Raw genomic sequence first — 17,351 nt, 5'->3', positions numbered from 1 at the left:
ATTCTGGAATTAGCATGTAATCTGTATGGATAGACAGAAATCACATATGGTCTACAAAGACCATAAATTATCAATAATATAATATATATCTATATGAGTTTTTTCATATGTATCATATTATTTTTATAATAAGATCTCTGGTTTCTCTTCCGCGTTAACAACAGCGCCTCAAATGAACAGTCCTACAGTACCGTCCTCCGTCCGCGTCCGTCCAATCGGAGCATCGTCGATCCATCCCGGCCCTCCATCTCAGCCACGTCTTCCTGATCCTCCCCGCGACACACGGCCATCGCCCCGACTACCGATGCCTCTCTCTTCGATGCCTTGCGCCGAGGACGCCCTGGGGAGGAGCGCCCCAGCCACCGCTCCGTCGAGGTGCCGCCGCCGCCGCCGCCGGGTGTCGCACCGGCCTTGCCCCTGTTACAGCGCCTCTCCTCCTCAACTCTCTTCCATAGTACCGATCAACTCTCCTCTCCCCTCCCAACCCTTCTTCTTGATTGGATTCGTCTCTGCCTGATGTTTTGTATGATCTTATATGATTTGCAGGGTTTCGTTTTGTTCTTTAATTGCTCCTTTCTTCTTGGTTCCCTACATGGGATTCGCCGCCACTCAGCCCGCAGAGTCGTCGTACGGTCGACGCGCCTCCGGATGGGGATGGCGTGCGTCCTCAGGCCACATCGGCTGGCGACTTGATGAACCTTTCGGCGACAGGTTGGATCCACAGGTCCTCTCCCTGATCCCCTTTCTTCCTCCACTCCACCATTCAGCAATTTCTTCTATGCCTGTGTTTCCTTTTCAGCCACGCACCTGTGTTTCCAGCAGATGACGCCAAGGCTGACTCAAGACTCAGGCAGGTATGCATTGGATTTCCACTCTGTTTGTTCATAGTTGGCTGCATTAATTGTAGTATATGTCTTACTAATATCAGATTCTTGGTTTATATATAGAGAGACGCAGCAGCTGTTTATGAAATTAGCACACAAAGACCTACAATGTTGAACGATTTATGGACATGGCCCAACAAAGGACCAAAACAATGTTCTTTTTTCGGTTGGTATGTTGTAGGTTTCAAGGTAGACAATAAGGGCCAGTCCCTATCCAAATGTGTAAATTTATTTTCCTGCTCAACCCTGTAGGTAATTCCGAGCCTTGCTTACCAATATATTTCATATACAGGAATGTCGTTTCTGGAGTGATCACCGTTATCTGCATGGTATCATCGTTTTGCAGAATGCTTAGGTGATGGGAAAATTGATTGGTTCTTGCAGGTTCAGTGCTCCACAACTTCCTTTTTGCCATTGTTCTTTTCTTTTTTAGGTCCAACTCATAAATAATACTGCTTATAGTAATAGCAGGTATAGAATTGAAGAAAAGATGAAAATTCCTTTTTGTTGGTTACCAGGTATGCAGTTACCATTTTGTCAATTGTTGTTCTGAAAACTTTTCATTCATTTATATCTATAGGGAAAAATGATGTAGCTGTGTATACATTCATTAAGAAAGTTAAGAAAAAACATATTTTAAATTGAACCACGCTCTTTACTGTTTGTCGCCAAAAAAGAAATATATCAGTTGGTTACACCATTAGTCATAGAACCTACACTGCTGGGATTCCTTCTGATTACCTCAACACATTTTTCAGGTATCAGACTATGTTCTTGCCATTGCTTCAGTACTGGCACTGCCGCATTGGCAATAAAGCCTCGGGTTGTAAAACGTTGCTCCAACAAGAAAAGAAATAGTAGGTGCCCCTGTGAACACTATCATCTATGTCAGGGATGACGCCTAGAACAACTAAAAGCATTGACATTACATATATAAAAAAAGGGGCGTACCCAGTGCAGAGAGCTCCCACTCCGTGCGGGGTCTGGGAAAGGGTGTCAATGGCAAGCCTTACCCTCGCCTGTGCAATGCGAGGAGACCGCGACTCGAACCCGGGACCTTCCGGTCACAGGCGGTAAGACTCTACATTAACATTACATATTAGCTTCAACATATTGTAGATGTTCCTTTCCACCTCTACCAGTTCATTGCCATAAATTTGCTAACCAAAATTAATCATCTTTTCCCACCATTCTTGTGGCTGCAATTACATATGTAATTTTATTGCTACCTGCCCAACCCCACAGATATTATATATGTAATTCTATGCCTACCATCCCAACCCCAAAGATAATAATTATGCTCTATCCAACATCCAGATCTCCTTCACTGCCCAAAAAAAGATGCACACCACTAGGCGTAGCCATCAAAGTAGTGTGTCATTCTTGCAAGTCTATTGTTTAGTTGACATTATCGATTAATAGTTCTACAGTTGTTATGTTTCTTACAGATACGAAGCTGTACCCTCCTATAAGGAAATTGAGAAAAAAACCTTGAAGCGTTTAATGGAATTAGTATGGTAAAAAAAAATCTACTTGGCTGGGGACAGCTATATGCAGCTTTGCCAGGAGTAACATCACCTATTTGCTAATCTATATCACTTATTGTTCCATAACGCCTATGTTCATTGCTCTCTGCTTTTTAACCATTGCATGGTTACTAATGCACTCACTCTGTTTTTTTTAATCAGATTTGTCACAGCCAATAAATAAATGCTGCACCAATTGGAGAAGCCTATGTTCATCGCGCTCTGCTTTTTAGCCATTGCATGGTAGCCACTCTGTTTTTTTTATCAGATTTCTCACGGCCAAAAAATAAATGCTGCACCAATTGGAGAAGCCCATAAAAACCGGAAGCCTTACATATTGAAGGATTCATAAATCAGAAGCATTGCTCCATTGCTCTACCCATAGGCCAGCTCTATTAGCGCTGCTTTTTCTACTTGAGTTTTAGTCGTGCCTCCTAGAATTTGTACTCTCTTTTAATCATGCTTTTCTTTGAAGAAGCTTCTATGGATGATAGTGTGCTGGATGGACCACTATCTCATTCTAGCGATAACCTTCCTATGGGTTAACCTTCAGTTACATGTTGTGTTGTCATTCTCATAGTTATGAAGATGACTATGAAATGTGTTTTTCTCTTCGCTTATTTTCCAGCATGTAACCTTCAGACCTTTGTGTACTCTTTGTAGACAAACCACCTTCCACTACTACATATGTTGTCTCTGTTCCTAACAGTACATGGTACTTTTACTGGTACAAAGATCATATCTCAAAAAAATTAACGTTTGGAGCCGGATGTTGTTGACGAGTGCAACGGCGAATGCGGCCGCGCCGGTTGGCGCCAAAGCTGCTGGCGCGCTCAGGCCGCTCGCAGTCGCAGGCAACCAAAGGCGACCGGCCGGCCGGAGGAAGACTTGTGACATCTGTATGTATGACATGACGCCTGCTTGGCTTGGCCGGACGCCACGGGCATGGGCCGGAGCCGGATGATGAGCAGCCGCACCAAGGTCCGTCCGTGGCCGCAGCCCGCAAGGGGCGACTTCGCCCACCCATGACTGACCCACGACGCGTCGTTTTTACCTTTTTGGACCGACTGCCTGCCTCTTTTCGTCCGTGGCCGTGGGTGGAGCAAAGGAAAACAGGTGGATGGCCGAGGTTTCCATCCAGACTCTCTCTCTCTCTCTCTTCTTCTGTCGTCGTCATTCGTCAACCGGTGCGGATCTTGACCGGTGGGTGGGCCGTGGCGTGTATTGGCGATGACGATGATGCCCCCTGGACGGGACGGGATTCTCCGGCCTTTGTTCCTCGGCCTCCACTCGTCTCTTTTCTCGATCTCCTTTCTTTCCACGAATATTCATCCTATGTTTCTGTTTCTAATAATAATAATGATACAGCAAATTCATTCTTTGCTTCTTTACAGCGCAGAAATGCATCGCACCTATACATATAACTCAAGAGACAAGCTACCCAGCATGCACCCGCGTCTGACGTTTTCACTCATTTGAGTCTCATGGACACTGTCGCTATCTCACTATCCACTCCTCTTTTGTTTCGCATACCCGTGTTGGTGATCAAGGATTGAGGATTCTCTGTACCTATCTCTCTCTCTCTCTCTCTCTCTCTCTCTCTCTCTCTCTCTCTCTCTCTGATTTGAGACCGGTAAGAGGAGCAAATTTTTCTGATTTTGATAACTAGAGGGCATTGATTTATCCGGGTTTGTAGTCAAAGGTTGAAAAATTCAAACTATGAGGTTGAAAAATGTATCGCAGCTTATGTCTAAATCTATCTCTTCATTACATGTCATTTGTATTGATAGAAATAGAGATTTTGATAAACAAAGTCTTCCATCAGCTTCTTTAATTAGAACTCTAAATATAACTATTCTTTATCATAGTTTCTCGCTATCCAAACACAGAGAGCAGAGATCTTCAAAGTAGCCAAAGATGAAGAGCACATATTAACTCTCCAAAGTGCACAAAGAAGTTGTTGGAAGGTGAAACATTATAGAAAGCAAATTTTATTTAAATGGCTCTCCAAATAATAATTTAGAAAATGAATTCGGGATCATAATAACCAGAGTGTTTTGGTCCCTGGATTATGGTTGATTAATGTGAGAAATTCCTATCTTATATCCTTTAATTTGTCAAATTGGTTCCGAGAGATTACCATCACTGCTTCCTGGACAATCCGAACCACTAGATGGGATCATTTTTTACATAAAAACTTGCAGCTTGGCAATTTGGAAATCAGCTTTCAAAGAGGAGCTTGGTTTGGTACGTATCAAAGCCAAGCAACAGATTTTAGACCCCCTAAGTTTATGGCGAGACAGTCTACCATAGTTGTATGTTTTTTCTTCTTCTTTGAGCTTTGCAAGCCCTGTAATCTGTACATACTTTTTTTTTTGTCTCCATTTGTATATATAAAAAAAAAGGTTGGGACTTCCCTTGACAACCCTTCAATTTTTTTTTAGCAAATTGGACAATCGGTTGCGGTGTAAGTCAGACTTTCAGCAGCCATAATCTTCTAAACTAGTCTCACCTGGATTATGCAATTATGGTAATACAAAATATTTATAACAATAATCTATATATAATCAATCGTGTTCCGATGAAAATTTGATTATTATAATCATATATGGTATTCAAATAGGGCCTAAGTCAACTATTATAGGATCCAAACATCCTCTATTTTGACTTCAATAAAAACCGTCCATCTGGAACGCAAGAGATCGGATAGCGGCCCCTCCCAACAAAATTGACTTGAATTTGAATTTGACTCCGCACCTGATTCCTTCCGTTGCGGACGGACGGTTGGTTTTTCCCACCCAAACCACCACCACCGCCGCCACCTCGACTCGACGGCTCGGCCCCGGACACTTCCCCGCCGCGCCGCTCATGGCGACCCCGTCGTCCCACGGCGTCCCCCTCCGCGCGCTCCTCCTCGCGCTTCCCCTGCTCTCCATCCTCATCGTCTTCCAGCTCCTCCACCGCGCCACTCCCCTGCCCCCGCCGCTCCTCCGGACGCACGCCGAAGCGGCGTCGTCATCGCACCGCGCGGAGGCGGAGCCGAGTTCCCCTCCACTCACCTCCAACGTAGCTCCGCCCCCGGCGCCGAAGCCGGAGGATTCATCATCGGAGCCGACGTCCCTGCGCCACGTGGTGTTCGGAATCGCCTCCTCCAAGCGCACGCTGCCGCTCCGGCTCCCCCTGCTCCGCCTCTGGCTGCGCGCCCCCGCGCGCGCCTTCCTCTTCCTCGACGCGCCGGCTCCCGACGCGGACGCGCGCGACCTCCCGCCGGGCCTCGCCCTCCGCGTCTCCGCCGACGCGTCCCACTTCCCCTACACGCACCCGCGCGGCCTGCCCTCGGCCGTCCGCGTCGCGCGCATCGCCGGGGAGCTCGTCTCCGAGCTCAAGCAGCAGCAGCTGCAGGAGGAGGAGGTGCGGTGGCTCGTGCTCGCCGACGACGACACCACCTTCGTGCTCCCGAACCTGCTCCACACGCTCCGCAGGTACGACTACCGCGAGCCCTGGTACCTCGGCGCGCGCTCCGAGTCCGCGGCGCAGAACGCGTGGCACGGCTTCGCCATGGCATACGGCGGCGGCGGCATCGCCGTCAGCTGGCCGCTCGCGCGCCGCCTCGCGCGCGTGGTCGACTCCTGCGTGCTCAGGTACCCGCACCTCTACGGCAGCGACGCCAGGATCTACGCCTGCCTCGCCGAGCTCGGCGTCGAGCTCACCCACGAGCCAGGTTTCCACCAGGTGCCTGCTTCTTCTTCTTCTTCGTACTCTCACATATGCTGTTGTTCGTTCTGTGATCATGGAATGTTCGATTACATTTGATATCAGCAGTTGCCATAAAGATGAATTTTTTCTTGGTGTTCTTTGGGTTAAATTGGGTCAGTAGTTAGGGGATTGTCTCAGGAATTGTCTGACCAAATTGGACAACCTACCTCGTAATGACAATCATTCCTCCTTCGAGTAGTTTATTGTGGTAGAGACATGGAAACCACTACCTGATGGAGGCACCATTAAAGTATCCGTGGCATAACTGATCTTTCTCCTCGGATGTCCGTAGCACGTAGGGCGCTCAGATTGTTTTGACAAGGCATCTTGTTGTTGTTAATATTTAATTTTCTGATGATATTTTGTGGCTTAGATTTATAATTGACTTGTATTAGATATTGTTATCATTTGGTTGTGTGGCCATTGCAAGTAGGAAGCATGCTGCCAAAAGGCAAACTTTAGGCTACCGGTCTGGAGGTCTCTGAAAAATGGAACTATGTCAGTTGATAAACTTCCCTGCATTTTTCCTGTTGATCCTTGGATAAAAGCTTATCCTTTAGAACTCTCTAAAGAAATGTAACCACACATCGTGATGGCTACTGGTTCACCTCTGCCACTTGGTAGTTTGTAGTGCTGAATCTATTCAAAGGTGATCTGTATTGGTAGTATAGTACATCAACGGATGTTGATGTGAGGACACTTTAAAAATAGTTATCATTGTCCACATTGCTGCTTAGGACCACGCTGGCACACATCCCTATAATTTATACTAAACCATTGGTCAATACTAGTGCTTGTTGTTGAAGCGTATGGCATTTGCTTCGTATTGCTTGCTACTTTATACTCTGCTCTTGGCAATTAGCAAAACCTAAAGAGTACTGCCACTATAAATACTTTTATTTTTATGTACAAAATAATGTTTAGTCTACTTGAAAATATGCCAGAAAAGTTTAGCTTTGGACTTACATCTATTATTCTTTTTGTTGCATTTGTTTTGACCAGATCGATCTTCATGGCGATATTTCTGGGCTGCTAAGAGCACATCCTCTTTCCCCTTTCGTTTCACTGCACCATCTCGATCATGTGTATCCTCTTTATCCTGGAATGGATCGGACAAGAGCAATGCAACATTTCTTCCGAGCTGCTAGTGCTGATCCAGCCAGGATTCTGCAACAAACAGTGTGCTACGACCAAAAAAATTCGCTTACAGTGTCAGTCTCTTGGGGCTATTCAGTCCAGGTGTTCAAAGGCAATGTGCTGCTCCCTGACCTCCTTGCTGTGCAGAAAACCTTTGTACCATGGAAAAGGGGTCGGAACTGTTACAGATGTGTATATGTTTAACACCAAACATTACCCCAGAGATGAGTGCAAAAGAGGAGGTCTTTTCTTCCTGAAAAGCATTACTTCGGGGGAAGGCAAGACAGAAACCACCTACAATAGACAGCCACCTAGGAAATGCTCGCCTGACTTGATCCCTCTGAAGAATCTGCGTCTGATAAAAGTGACATCAGAACGACTGCAGCTGGCTCCTGGGAAGGTATGAGTAGGGATAAGTTTTGGCATCAATGGTTGCTTAACCTGCATTGCTTACGCTAACATCTTAAAACCCTTTCTGAATGTTCTGCATTTTCAGGCCTTAAGACGCCATTGCTGTGACATCGCACCTTCTTCATCTGATACTAACATAGGCATTAACATCAGAAAATGTGAAGATGATGAGCTGATCGCGATGCATTCATAACAGTAGCAGGTGATCATCTACCCCACTAATGTCGTTCTGATTTGAATGTCTGCCCAGCTGCACTGTTGCTAAAACATATGGAAGTGCAATTCAGTCATATTGAGATTATCTGCATTGATGCATCTTTTCAGTTCCTTATTACCTCTATCGTTGCAGCAGGCCATCATCCACATCAACTCTGCCCTGACACGAAGACATACGCTGTGTATCATCATGAATGAACATCATGCATTCGTAGTATAGACACACAGGAGACTAGAGAAAATGCAGATACAGAGGCAGTATAGACAGACACGGATCGGTTAGCAAAATGCAGATGCAGTATAGACAGACACGGATCATGTTAGCATTTTTTATTTTTATTTTTCCCTTTCAAAAAGCAGAGCTGCGGCGGGGCATCAGGATTTGAGTGTTCCATAGTCTGACATGTAATAACATCCAGTAGTCGTATTTACCGGATAAAGTTGCTTCCATTTTATACAGCTTATTGAAATCTCCTTTGTTTTAATGGGAAGTTTAGGTAAACCTTGCAAATGAAAAAAAAAATCACATTTCATTCCTCAGCATTTGTGATATCCAAAATCACATTTCATTTCTCTTGCAAAGTTCATGTTCTCAAGGAACGACGAAGTCTTATAAAAGTTCTCAAGTTAAGAAATAAAATAGCATCAAGTTCAAGGCCTTTATTGTCATAATCTTAACACAGTAAGGCCCGTTTGGATTCCTGGAATTGAATTCATTCTTATAATTATAATTTAGGCATAGATTAATTAAGCTAATATAATTGTATATGGAATATATTTGTATATTTATTGTTAGATATATAAGGGACATACTTATATGTTGCATTTCTATTACAGGGAAGTGAGTTGAAGAGTGTGCTATAAGTTGGAGAATAGAATTATAGCACAGTGATCTATAGGATCTATTTTCATCTCCCATCCTATGAATTTGAGATAGCTTTATTTGTGAGCTTGGGAGAGTTATGGAATGTCAAATTCCAAGCCAAATGGCCTAATCCATTATGTAGATTTTAATTCTTCCATTCCAAAATGAAGAGATCCAAACGGCTCCTAAGTCGTATACACGAGGCTACCAAACACCGCTGGCTGCTGCAGAGGGCGTTTTACAACAGTGATTGCTTTACCAAATGGTTCTGAGAGCAGACGGTGGGCCATTCACAAATCTTGTCCTCAGGTCGTTCGTTGAACGGTGACATGGTCGAGCGCAGCACCCATTTCCACTTCCCAGAATGCCACACAGCAGCTCGACCTGATTAGCGCGCAACAACTCGTCATTGCTTGAGGTGATCATGCCGGGGCATACGGTGACCCTCACTCACCACGCCAGCAGCGGCCAGACACGCATCTGTTTCCTACACACAGCAGCCTGTTCGGCTGGGCCGAGGGGAGAGAGGGGGGAGGGGTCGGCTGGGCCTGGGCTGACCACTCAGGCAGCCCGCAAAGAGGAGAGAGAGCCGATCTGGGCCAGGCCGGTTGGGCTGGGCCCTAAAACTGATAGGCAATGCCCATCTCATATATAAACTGTTTTTTACACCTCCCCAACTTTTACAACCGTTTGTTTTTCACCTAGGTGGTTTCACCGGGGGGGTGCTGACATAGCGCCACGTCAAAGGGGTAGATCAGGCTAGAGATAGTTTTTAAAATTCACAGAAATAAAATTTTAAATATTTTATATGGAAAAATAATTCAATTAAAAATCCTAAAATCTGGTTTGATCTTAGAAAATTCATATAAATTTTTTTAGCTTTGAAAATTATAAAACTAGTTTAATTTTTCTTTTCTAAAACCATGGTGCATCTTATGGTGCCTAGCTCGATATTGTTTGAATCTTGATGGACTTATTTTGTTGCTTATTTGCTAGCAGAAGCTCTCGTTGTCTATTATAATTAGTCAATGTAGAAGCAGTCGGTGGAGCGTCGTTATATGAATTATGGAGTATAGTGGCCCCAGGGAAATCCAGATGGTGGCACACAGGCCATGATGTTTGTACAAGTAGCACATCAGTCATGAAGTTACAAATAACATCGACTAATTAGGATGGATAACAAGAGCTTCAACTAGCAAAAAAGCAGCAAAATGAGCCCATCAAAGATTCAAACAATTTCAAGCTAGGCACCACAAGTCCACAAGATAGAGAGCATGGTTTTAGAATATAAAAAAACAAAAAGTATTGTTCATTGATTTGTTGTGAGAGAAAAACACAGTACCATGCCTAATAAGTTCAAGCGAACAGGGCATTATGATTTTTAATTGCATTAGTTTCCATTAAAAGTATTTTATTGTTTTTGAAAGCTATTTTTATAAATTCTTGGGCTTCATTTTTAAAAAGATTTTCTAGGTCCGTTTTACCTCCTGAACTTTGAAATTAGTCCAATTTACCCCTCTGACTGTGGCAACACAGTCAATAAAACCTCTGTCAAAACCGTCCTAGAGTGAAAAAGAAACAAATGGTTTTAAAGTTGTTGAAAGAGGTTACAAAAAGAAGCTAAGGGGTCAAAAGAACTTCTTTCTTTCATAGGGGTTAGGGAAGCTACCCAGCTTTTGTTGTTCTTTATTTGATCAGGCAATGGAAGATGAGAGCATATGTGATGTGTGTCTCTCTAAACACAGTGTGCCTCCGATCCGATCCTGGGCCCGGCACCAAGAGTAGTCACTACCCCTAGATCTAGGACATCACTTGTCGGTTTCAAAAACCCACTTCACTGTCGGATTTTGAACCGACAGTGGCATACCGGTAGTGATAGGGGGTTGACATCACTATCGGTCCTTAAAAACCGATACTGATCTACAGAAAGCAGTGTCGGTTCCTGGCTCTGCCCGGTAGTGTCCAGTTGAACAACACTGCCAGTTTGTAGTGCCAACCGACAGTGACGGTTGCTTTAGGAGTATCGGTTCTTGGCTCAAGCCAGCAGTGTTGAGCAAGTCTACACTGTCGGTTCATAGATCAAACCGGCAGTATTGTAGTAAATATTAGTGTTGGTTCATGGATCAAACCGACAATGTTCTTATAACTATCAGTGTCGGTTCATGGTTCAAGCCGGCAGTGTTGAGCAAGACAACACTGTCGGTTTGCTTCTAATCGGCAGTGATGGTTACGACAACACTGTCGGTTTATTGCTAACCGGCGGTGGTGGTCCGTTCGTATTTTATTGTTTTATAATTTATTTTAATTTATATTTTTTCATGGAATCGAGTTTCGCTTTATATACGCTACATAGACGACAAGTCCATCAATATTAAACATTATAAATGTTACAATTACAATTCAAATGTTCTTATCCACATCTCGATCCCTCAAAATAAAAAAGAAATGTTCTTAGACTTCACACATGCTTCTCGGACTTCCTACAATAATCTGGCGAGCTGCTCTAGGTCATACTGGTCCTTGTACTTCACGGATTGTGCAATGGAAAATACTCCATCTTTTTCTAATACCTCGGCTAAGATGAATTTTACCAGCTTCCGATTGTAGTGTGACTGATCTTCATGTCTAGCAGTCTTTCATGCTTAAATTTCTTGCGCTGTCGTTCAAAAAAGATGATATCCAAAGAGGAACAGTAAATTATTTTGTTGAATTCTTAACATACATAAATGAAATAGGAGATTATACACACCAACTTATTGGCTTCTTTCAATTTCTCGCCAATGTAGCGAAGCATTGCCCACATTACATAAAACTTCGCATTCATTGTTTCCCAACGGCTGTGCATAGGTACTTCCCCTCCATTTCGACAACCTTGAATGGGACCGGTGTCCCACCGATATGTCTTCTTCGAACACTGAGCAACATTAAAAGAGAAAACATTAGAAAGCGGTATGTGTGATTAGAAAATAATAGGTATTAGGATCGCTTACTAATTCAGCACTGCCACCAGTGCATCCAGATGATGAAATAGTTTTTTCTTCGAGTCCCACACCTCGAGCAGATTTTTGGACAAGATTAACACAAATGAAGACAAAATGGATGCTGCAATCATAGAATCCTAATTATCAAATAATCTTAATGAAAAAAGAAGCATAAAATTAAAAGCCAAGAACACATACTCACAGTTGTAGGCTAGAAGTATGTGGGTTTATCTTTTCATCATGAATTCATCGAAAACAGCAATCAATCTCTGTTTAGGTCTTCCACGTCACATCCATAGAGGCCTAGACATGTCCTCTCATTGACTCGCATAGGGTCCAAGAAGCCTATGTAATCCATTTGCTTTTTAGAATGCAAAATTTTGCTATACACCTACATAAAATCATGGGAAGTGCTCAAAAGTTAACAATTTATGTCTCGAGAGAGTAGTTAATTGTAATATCGTGCGTGTAGGATACTTACATAGTCCACAACATCAACATTTGAACATCGAGAGAGCGTTTCTGGTATAGCTGGAACAAGCACTCCCACTCGACATCGAACTTCTCTTCTTCAGGATATTGGAAAACATGTGGTGAACGGACAATAACCTCAAAACCAAAGTCATCCATTTCTGTTGCTTGAGCCATGTAATATTCATGTAACTGGAGCATATATATTGTCAGATTTTTATACTCATGATTGGGAACCAAAAAATTGCCCCTTTCATACTTCATTGCCGGTGTTCCCATCCCTTGTACATCATAATAGATTTTCATGGCCTCTTCCATGGTTAAATTAGGGTTGTCTTCGACTAACTTCATAATGTTCCTTAAATCTTTATTGTGTATTTCTTCATCTCTTGTTGTAGCGTATTTATTCTGTGTTTGCCTTTCAAATTCAGACTTCAACAAAAATGGAGGCAGTGAGGCACATAGATTGAAGAAACTAACACAATCTTCCTTTGAGATGTGTGCTGTAAATTTGTCTTTCATCAAGGTGGTAACGCTGCCACTGAACGGCCTTTTTATTTTATGTTGGTCCACTTTGGGAGCATTAGCGACCGAATTCAAGGACCTTTTCTGTGACTGCGAGGATGTCCTTGATCTTGTTTTGGGCTGAGGTGGAGGAGGAGGATGACGACGAGAATTCTGTTTTCCCGGCGCTGATGAAGATGGGGAGGAGGAGGAGGAGGAGTCTCTTTTCTCGAGGCTGATGAAGATGGAGTCAGACGAGGAGGAATAGAAGGAGACCTCTGTCTTCTCGGGGGTGATGGCTCTGGATGAGGAGGGGAGTGATCTCTATTGGGAGATGGTGAGTGATCATCATGGGTGGGTGAAGACTCACAGTCATCCTCATCATCAGAGGACAATTGATGGTCAAGCTTAATGAAGCACTTACGCCAGGCGACTTGAGAGCCCTTGTTTTGACTAAGTTTTGGCCTATCTTTCACTATGGGGTACTCAATGGGTATCTTGTTATACTTCTTATCAAGTATTCTGTCAATGGTGACGTGAGCGTACCCCTGTGGAATTGGGTGGCCATTAATTGTCCTGTCTCCCGCAGGCCAGGCCTGGCCGAGCGCCACCTTGTCCTTTGTCCATTCTTGATGGATGTACAACCTGACATTAACGAGTTCAATGATGTCATCCACTGGATGAGGCACATTCGCCTCTTCTTCGTTGAGCGGGGTCGATCCGCAGCTGCTGCAACCCCTAAACTATGGGCTAAAGGCACTAGGAGTAGGGTTTTGTGGTACTACTGACCCCTTGGACAGCAAAATTTGCTCGACTCGCGCTTCAATGGTCGCCTCAATCCATGCTTCCATTCTGTCTTCCATCTCTTTTAGTCTCCTCAAATACTCTGCTTCATGTTCCGCTCTACCACTTGAGCGGCTCCGATAAGTGTTAGATTCTTGGGGGAATGCTAGTTTCCCAGGAACAACATCGGTTCCTCTAGTGCGACCAGGGTGCTCCTTGGTTCCGAGTGCTTGGGTGAGCACGTCTTTCTCCCTATTAGAAGTGCGATTCCCTTGCCTCACCTCCTCAGTTACCTAGGAGATCCTCTGGATGAGTTCACTCATGGGTTGATTTGAGGAGCTAAAGCTCCCATCCTCTGGCGTGCCGTACATTTCTCCCCATACAGTATAATACCAATCTAGGCTCCCAATCAGGCGGTCTCAACCTGAACGCCTTCCTCAGCAAGGCTGATCCATCTTTTGAAGTTCTACTTCAAATTCTGGCATCTTTTTGGCGTAGCCACAAGAGTCCGAGATGATGAGGATTCGTCACTTTCTATGAAATTCATCCTTATTCTTCCTGCTCAGTTCTAAGTACTCCTCGGATAACCTGTATTCCTTGAAATTCTGCCAGAAGTCCTTCTGCTTACTAAACTGTCCACCATCAAAATTTGCTCTTTATTTTAGGAGGACTAAAATTCTTGTACAATGTCCTCCTTGAAATTCTTGAAGCATGTCCCCTTGATTTCTTTTGCTTTTTTCTTGACTAACTCCCTGTCATACTCGGCTGGGAAAGTGAAATACTCTAGGATCTTGACATCTCATATGTAATCCTTCTCGCTTTCGGGAACTCTCCATCGGTCATCATCTTTCCCAATCCACTTCCTATACTTAATCGGGATGAAGTCCCTAACAAGTAACCCGAGGATAGTCTTGTATTTGGTCAAAGCTATAGGCGGTGAGAGTGGATCCCTGAATTCATCGAACTCAGTAATGTGCCAGTATGCATTCCTACCAACAGGAATCTTTGACATGCCTCGCTTGGATCTGGCCTTCCTGCTACCTAAACCCTCTGGCTCCTCGGTCGGCGGAGGCTCTTGCTAGAGACACCAAGTAAGCTATGACCCTCTCAATTGATTAGCGTGTGTGGCTACATAGTGACATGATACCAAAGTTACCTGGCCATCTTGGTCATTTTGACCCAGATCGAGCAGGCCAGGATGGGGTCCATGGCTGCTCATTCTCACCGACCTGATTGACACCTGTCACTGTTTGTCGGATCATGTGGCTCTCCCGTCCCAGCGATATCAGCCGCTTCTTTATTGCCGATCAGTTCTTAGCAACGGGGTAACAGGACGACGATGAGTCATGGCTGTGACACGATCGTGGTTAGTTTTGGCCATGGACAACTACTAATAGCATATGTTCATATATATATAATATGTTTAATGCAAATTCTAATAATAAGTCCACATACAACAAAGTCAAATAATAGAATATGTTCACCTAGAACAAATTCATTGTTTGATTGACCACATACAACAAAGTCCACCTACTATTCTATGAAACTAAGCCTACATCAACTTCCAAATAAGAAAAGCGATGACCATAGCCATAAATGAAAGCATGACATCTTTCCAAGACCACGGATGCAATTCTCCTAATCTTCACATCTCCTGGTGGGTGGCTTCTCTTCGATCTACAGTGCCAGTGGATGGCCATGGTTTGCATTCATTGGACCTATAGTAGGCCGGTTGCCCATGGTTTGCAAGGTAGGCCGGATGACTATAGTAGGCCCTCAAAGCTTCAGCTTCTGTGTTATATTTTTTGTGCAAATTACCAGGGTAGCGATTGACTTGAGCATAGCAATCTTGCTAGGTTCGATAAATCCCAAGCATGTGACCAACATGCACTACATACTATGCCATGGTTGCCTATACATTTAAGTAAATTAGGCATGTGGTAAGTGGTAATGGTAACTCACTGAACAAGAGTTATTATTCAAGTTATATGGCTAAACTAAATTTATTTAATGTTCTTTATCCTTGACATTCCAAACTAAATCTATTTAAGCAAGAGCAGAAATTCTTATCTAACTCTTACACAAACAGAACACTCCCTACCGTCACAAATAAGACGTCCACAGTCATTAACGTGTACCTTTGACTGCTAGTTTCCATTGCTTGCAATAATTACAAAGTACAGAGATATCATAATATTATGCAACTACTATTTTGAGACAGATATGCTCATATCATTGTCACATATTCAATCTAACTATGTCAAGAGGTGTTGATGATCAATGTTTAAATACTTAGACTGCACACAGTGCAAAAGGTCACTTAGCTATGACTCAAGGGAATAACTTGTTGCGACAACATGCAAATAACTCCAATGGTTCTTAAATAGTTTAGGGCCATGATTACTAGGTCATCAACAAATCAGTAGGTAGCATAATCTCTTCAGGAAAAAAACCAACTGGTTTATGTAACAACATGTACATATAAGGATAGCTAAACCAAGGAGTAACAGGATGTAACTCAATCGAATAGGAATCGGTTGCTATTGGGAAGACAACAACCATGGGGCATTTCATCTAACACTTAGCGGGCAGTGAGCCACGCACTAACCATGGGGGTGGGAAAGCAGCTGTCCACGCGTGCTCCTGAAGGCCTCGGCGGTGCTCTGGCATCGGGCGGTGGACGGCGTGGGGCGGTGGACGGCGGTGGATGGCGCGGGGAGTGCTCCGGCGTGGGGCGGTGCATGGGCGTCGGCGTCAAAGAAGAGGAGCGCGGGCTAGGAACGGCGGCACAGGGGCGGTGGACGGCTGCTCCAGCGTGGGGCGGTGCACGGGCCTCAACATCGAAGAAGAGGAGCACAAGGCTGGGAACCATGGCGCTGGGGGTGGTGGATGGGTGCTCCAGCGTGGGGCGGTGCACGGGCGTCGGCGTCGAAGAAGAGGAGCGTGGGGAACGGTTGTCGCGGGGTTGAAATTTGGATAATTTAACCCGCGGTGGCCTTTTATACCCGACCTCATCACTGTCGGTTCTAATTAGAAACCGACAGTGATGTTGGTACATCACTACCGGTTGTAAGTAGGAAATGACAGTGATGGTGGTACATCACTGCTGGGCCATTCTATAAACTAGCAGTGATTTTCTTGTGTAGCGGTTACAACATAAGTAACTTATCTTTTCCACTTCTTTTGAATACCTCCTATTGGCTCAATGGTTAAGACCCCACAACTTAGCCCCTGATACTCGTGTTTGAATCTCGGGCGGCCCAATGTTTTGGTTTAATTTTATAATTTATTAAGCGGTCTAAAGGTCAAAAAGATAAAATAAATGTGTTTCATCCCTGAATCGAACCGAAGCCTACAAGTTCTAGAGCAGCGGACAAACCATTGAGCTATCACCTGTTTTTGGAAAGTTTGAAGGAATTTATTCCTTTGAGTGATTATCTGTCCCTGCTTTACGCGTAGGCCCTTCAACTCCCCGGCCACGCTGGTCACGCAGTTCCCATGAAGAGCCGCTATTTTACCTGGTCCTTGGACTGGTCGTGGCCCTTTAGTTCCCCATGAAGAGACGCCGCATTTACCCAGGAGTCCATCGGCTGCTCGCGCTGGTTCCCAACGCAGGCGTGCTCTGTCTTCCGAGGGGTGTGAGTTATTGCACTGTGATCAGTTCCACCCACCGACACGCCTATATATAAGCCAGGCCCCCATGCACAGTTGGCCGCCATTGCACCACCGCGCGTCAAGAAAGCGAAGCACCCTTCCCACGCACACCTCGCCCTGAGCCTCGACCCGCCGCCACAATGCCTCGCCACTTGAAGACAAC

The 17,351-nt window shown here is 44.5% G+C and overlaps 1 protein-coding gene and 1 pseudogene across 8 annotated transcripts; both read left to right on the top strand.

Moving 5' to 3' along the window:
• The first annotated feature begins 17 nt into the window (after window positions 1-17).
• Window positions 18-3,113, top strand: LOC136476506 (uncharacterized). Of its 8 annotated transcripts, none has more exons than XR_010763624.1 (8): window positions 18-454; window positions 547-724; window positions 823-854; window positions 948-1,073; window positions 1,177-1,268; window positions 1,356-1,402; window positions 1,643-1,957; window positions 2,315-3,113. XR_010763624.1 is itself a non-coding variant. In XM_066474375.1 (8 exons), exons 2-5 carry the CDS (start codon window positions 593-595, stop codon window positions 1,237-1,239), a joined length of 363 nt encoding a protein of 120 aa, XP_066330472.1. In that variant the 5' UTR covers window positions 117-454; window positions 547-592; the 3' UTR covers window positions 1,240-1,268; window positions 1,356-1,402; window positions 1,643-1,957; window positions 2,315-3,113. The 8 variants fall into 8 exon arrangements, 1 of the variants encoding a protein (XP_066330472.1); XR_010763620.1 differs by having other exon boundaries at window positions 20-454; window positions 547-711; window positions 800-854; window positions 1,347-1,402; XR_010763621.1 differs by having other exon boundaries at window positions 22-454; window positions 547-711; window positions 800-854; window positions 2,573-3,113.
• A 1,943-nt stretch (window positions 3,114-5,056) lies between these two features.
• LOC136472287 (uncharacterized) lies at window positions 5,057-8,256 on the top strand (annotated as a pseudogene).
• The last annotated feature ends 9,095 nt before the right edge of the window (window positions 8,257-17,351 follow it).

This window comes from Miscanthus floridulus, chromosome 8, assembly GCF_019320115.1.
Source record: "Miscanthus floridulus cultivar M001 chromosome 8, ASM1932011v1, whole genome shotgun sequence".
Taxonomy (NCBI): domain Eukaryota; kingdom Viridiplantae; phylum Streptophyta; class Magnoliopsida; order Poales; family Poaceae; genus Miscanthus; species Miscanthus floridulus.
The sequence above is the reverse complement of the archived record's forward strand: the minus strand, read 5'-3'. Positions and strand labels throughout refer to the sequence as shown.

Coding starts and splice junctions, on each gene's coding strand:
- LOC136476506 (XM_066474375.1), top strand. CDS start 593: ATGGGATTCGCCGCCACTCAGCCCGCAGAGTCGTCGTACGGTCGACGC. Junction 855..947: donor CTGACTCAAGACTCAGGCAG/GTATGCATTGGA, acceptor GTTTATATATAG/AGAGACGCAGCAGCTGTTTA. Junction 1,074..1,176: donor GGTATGTTGTAGGTTTCAAG/GTAGACAATAAG, acceptor TTTCATATACAG/GAATGTCGTTTCTGGAGTGA.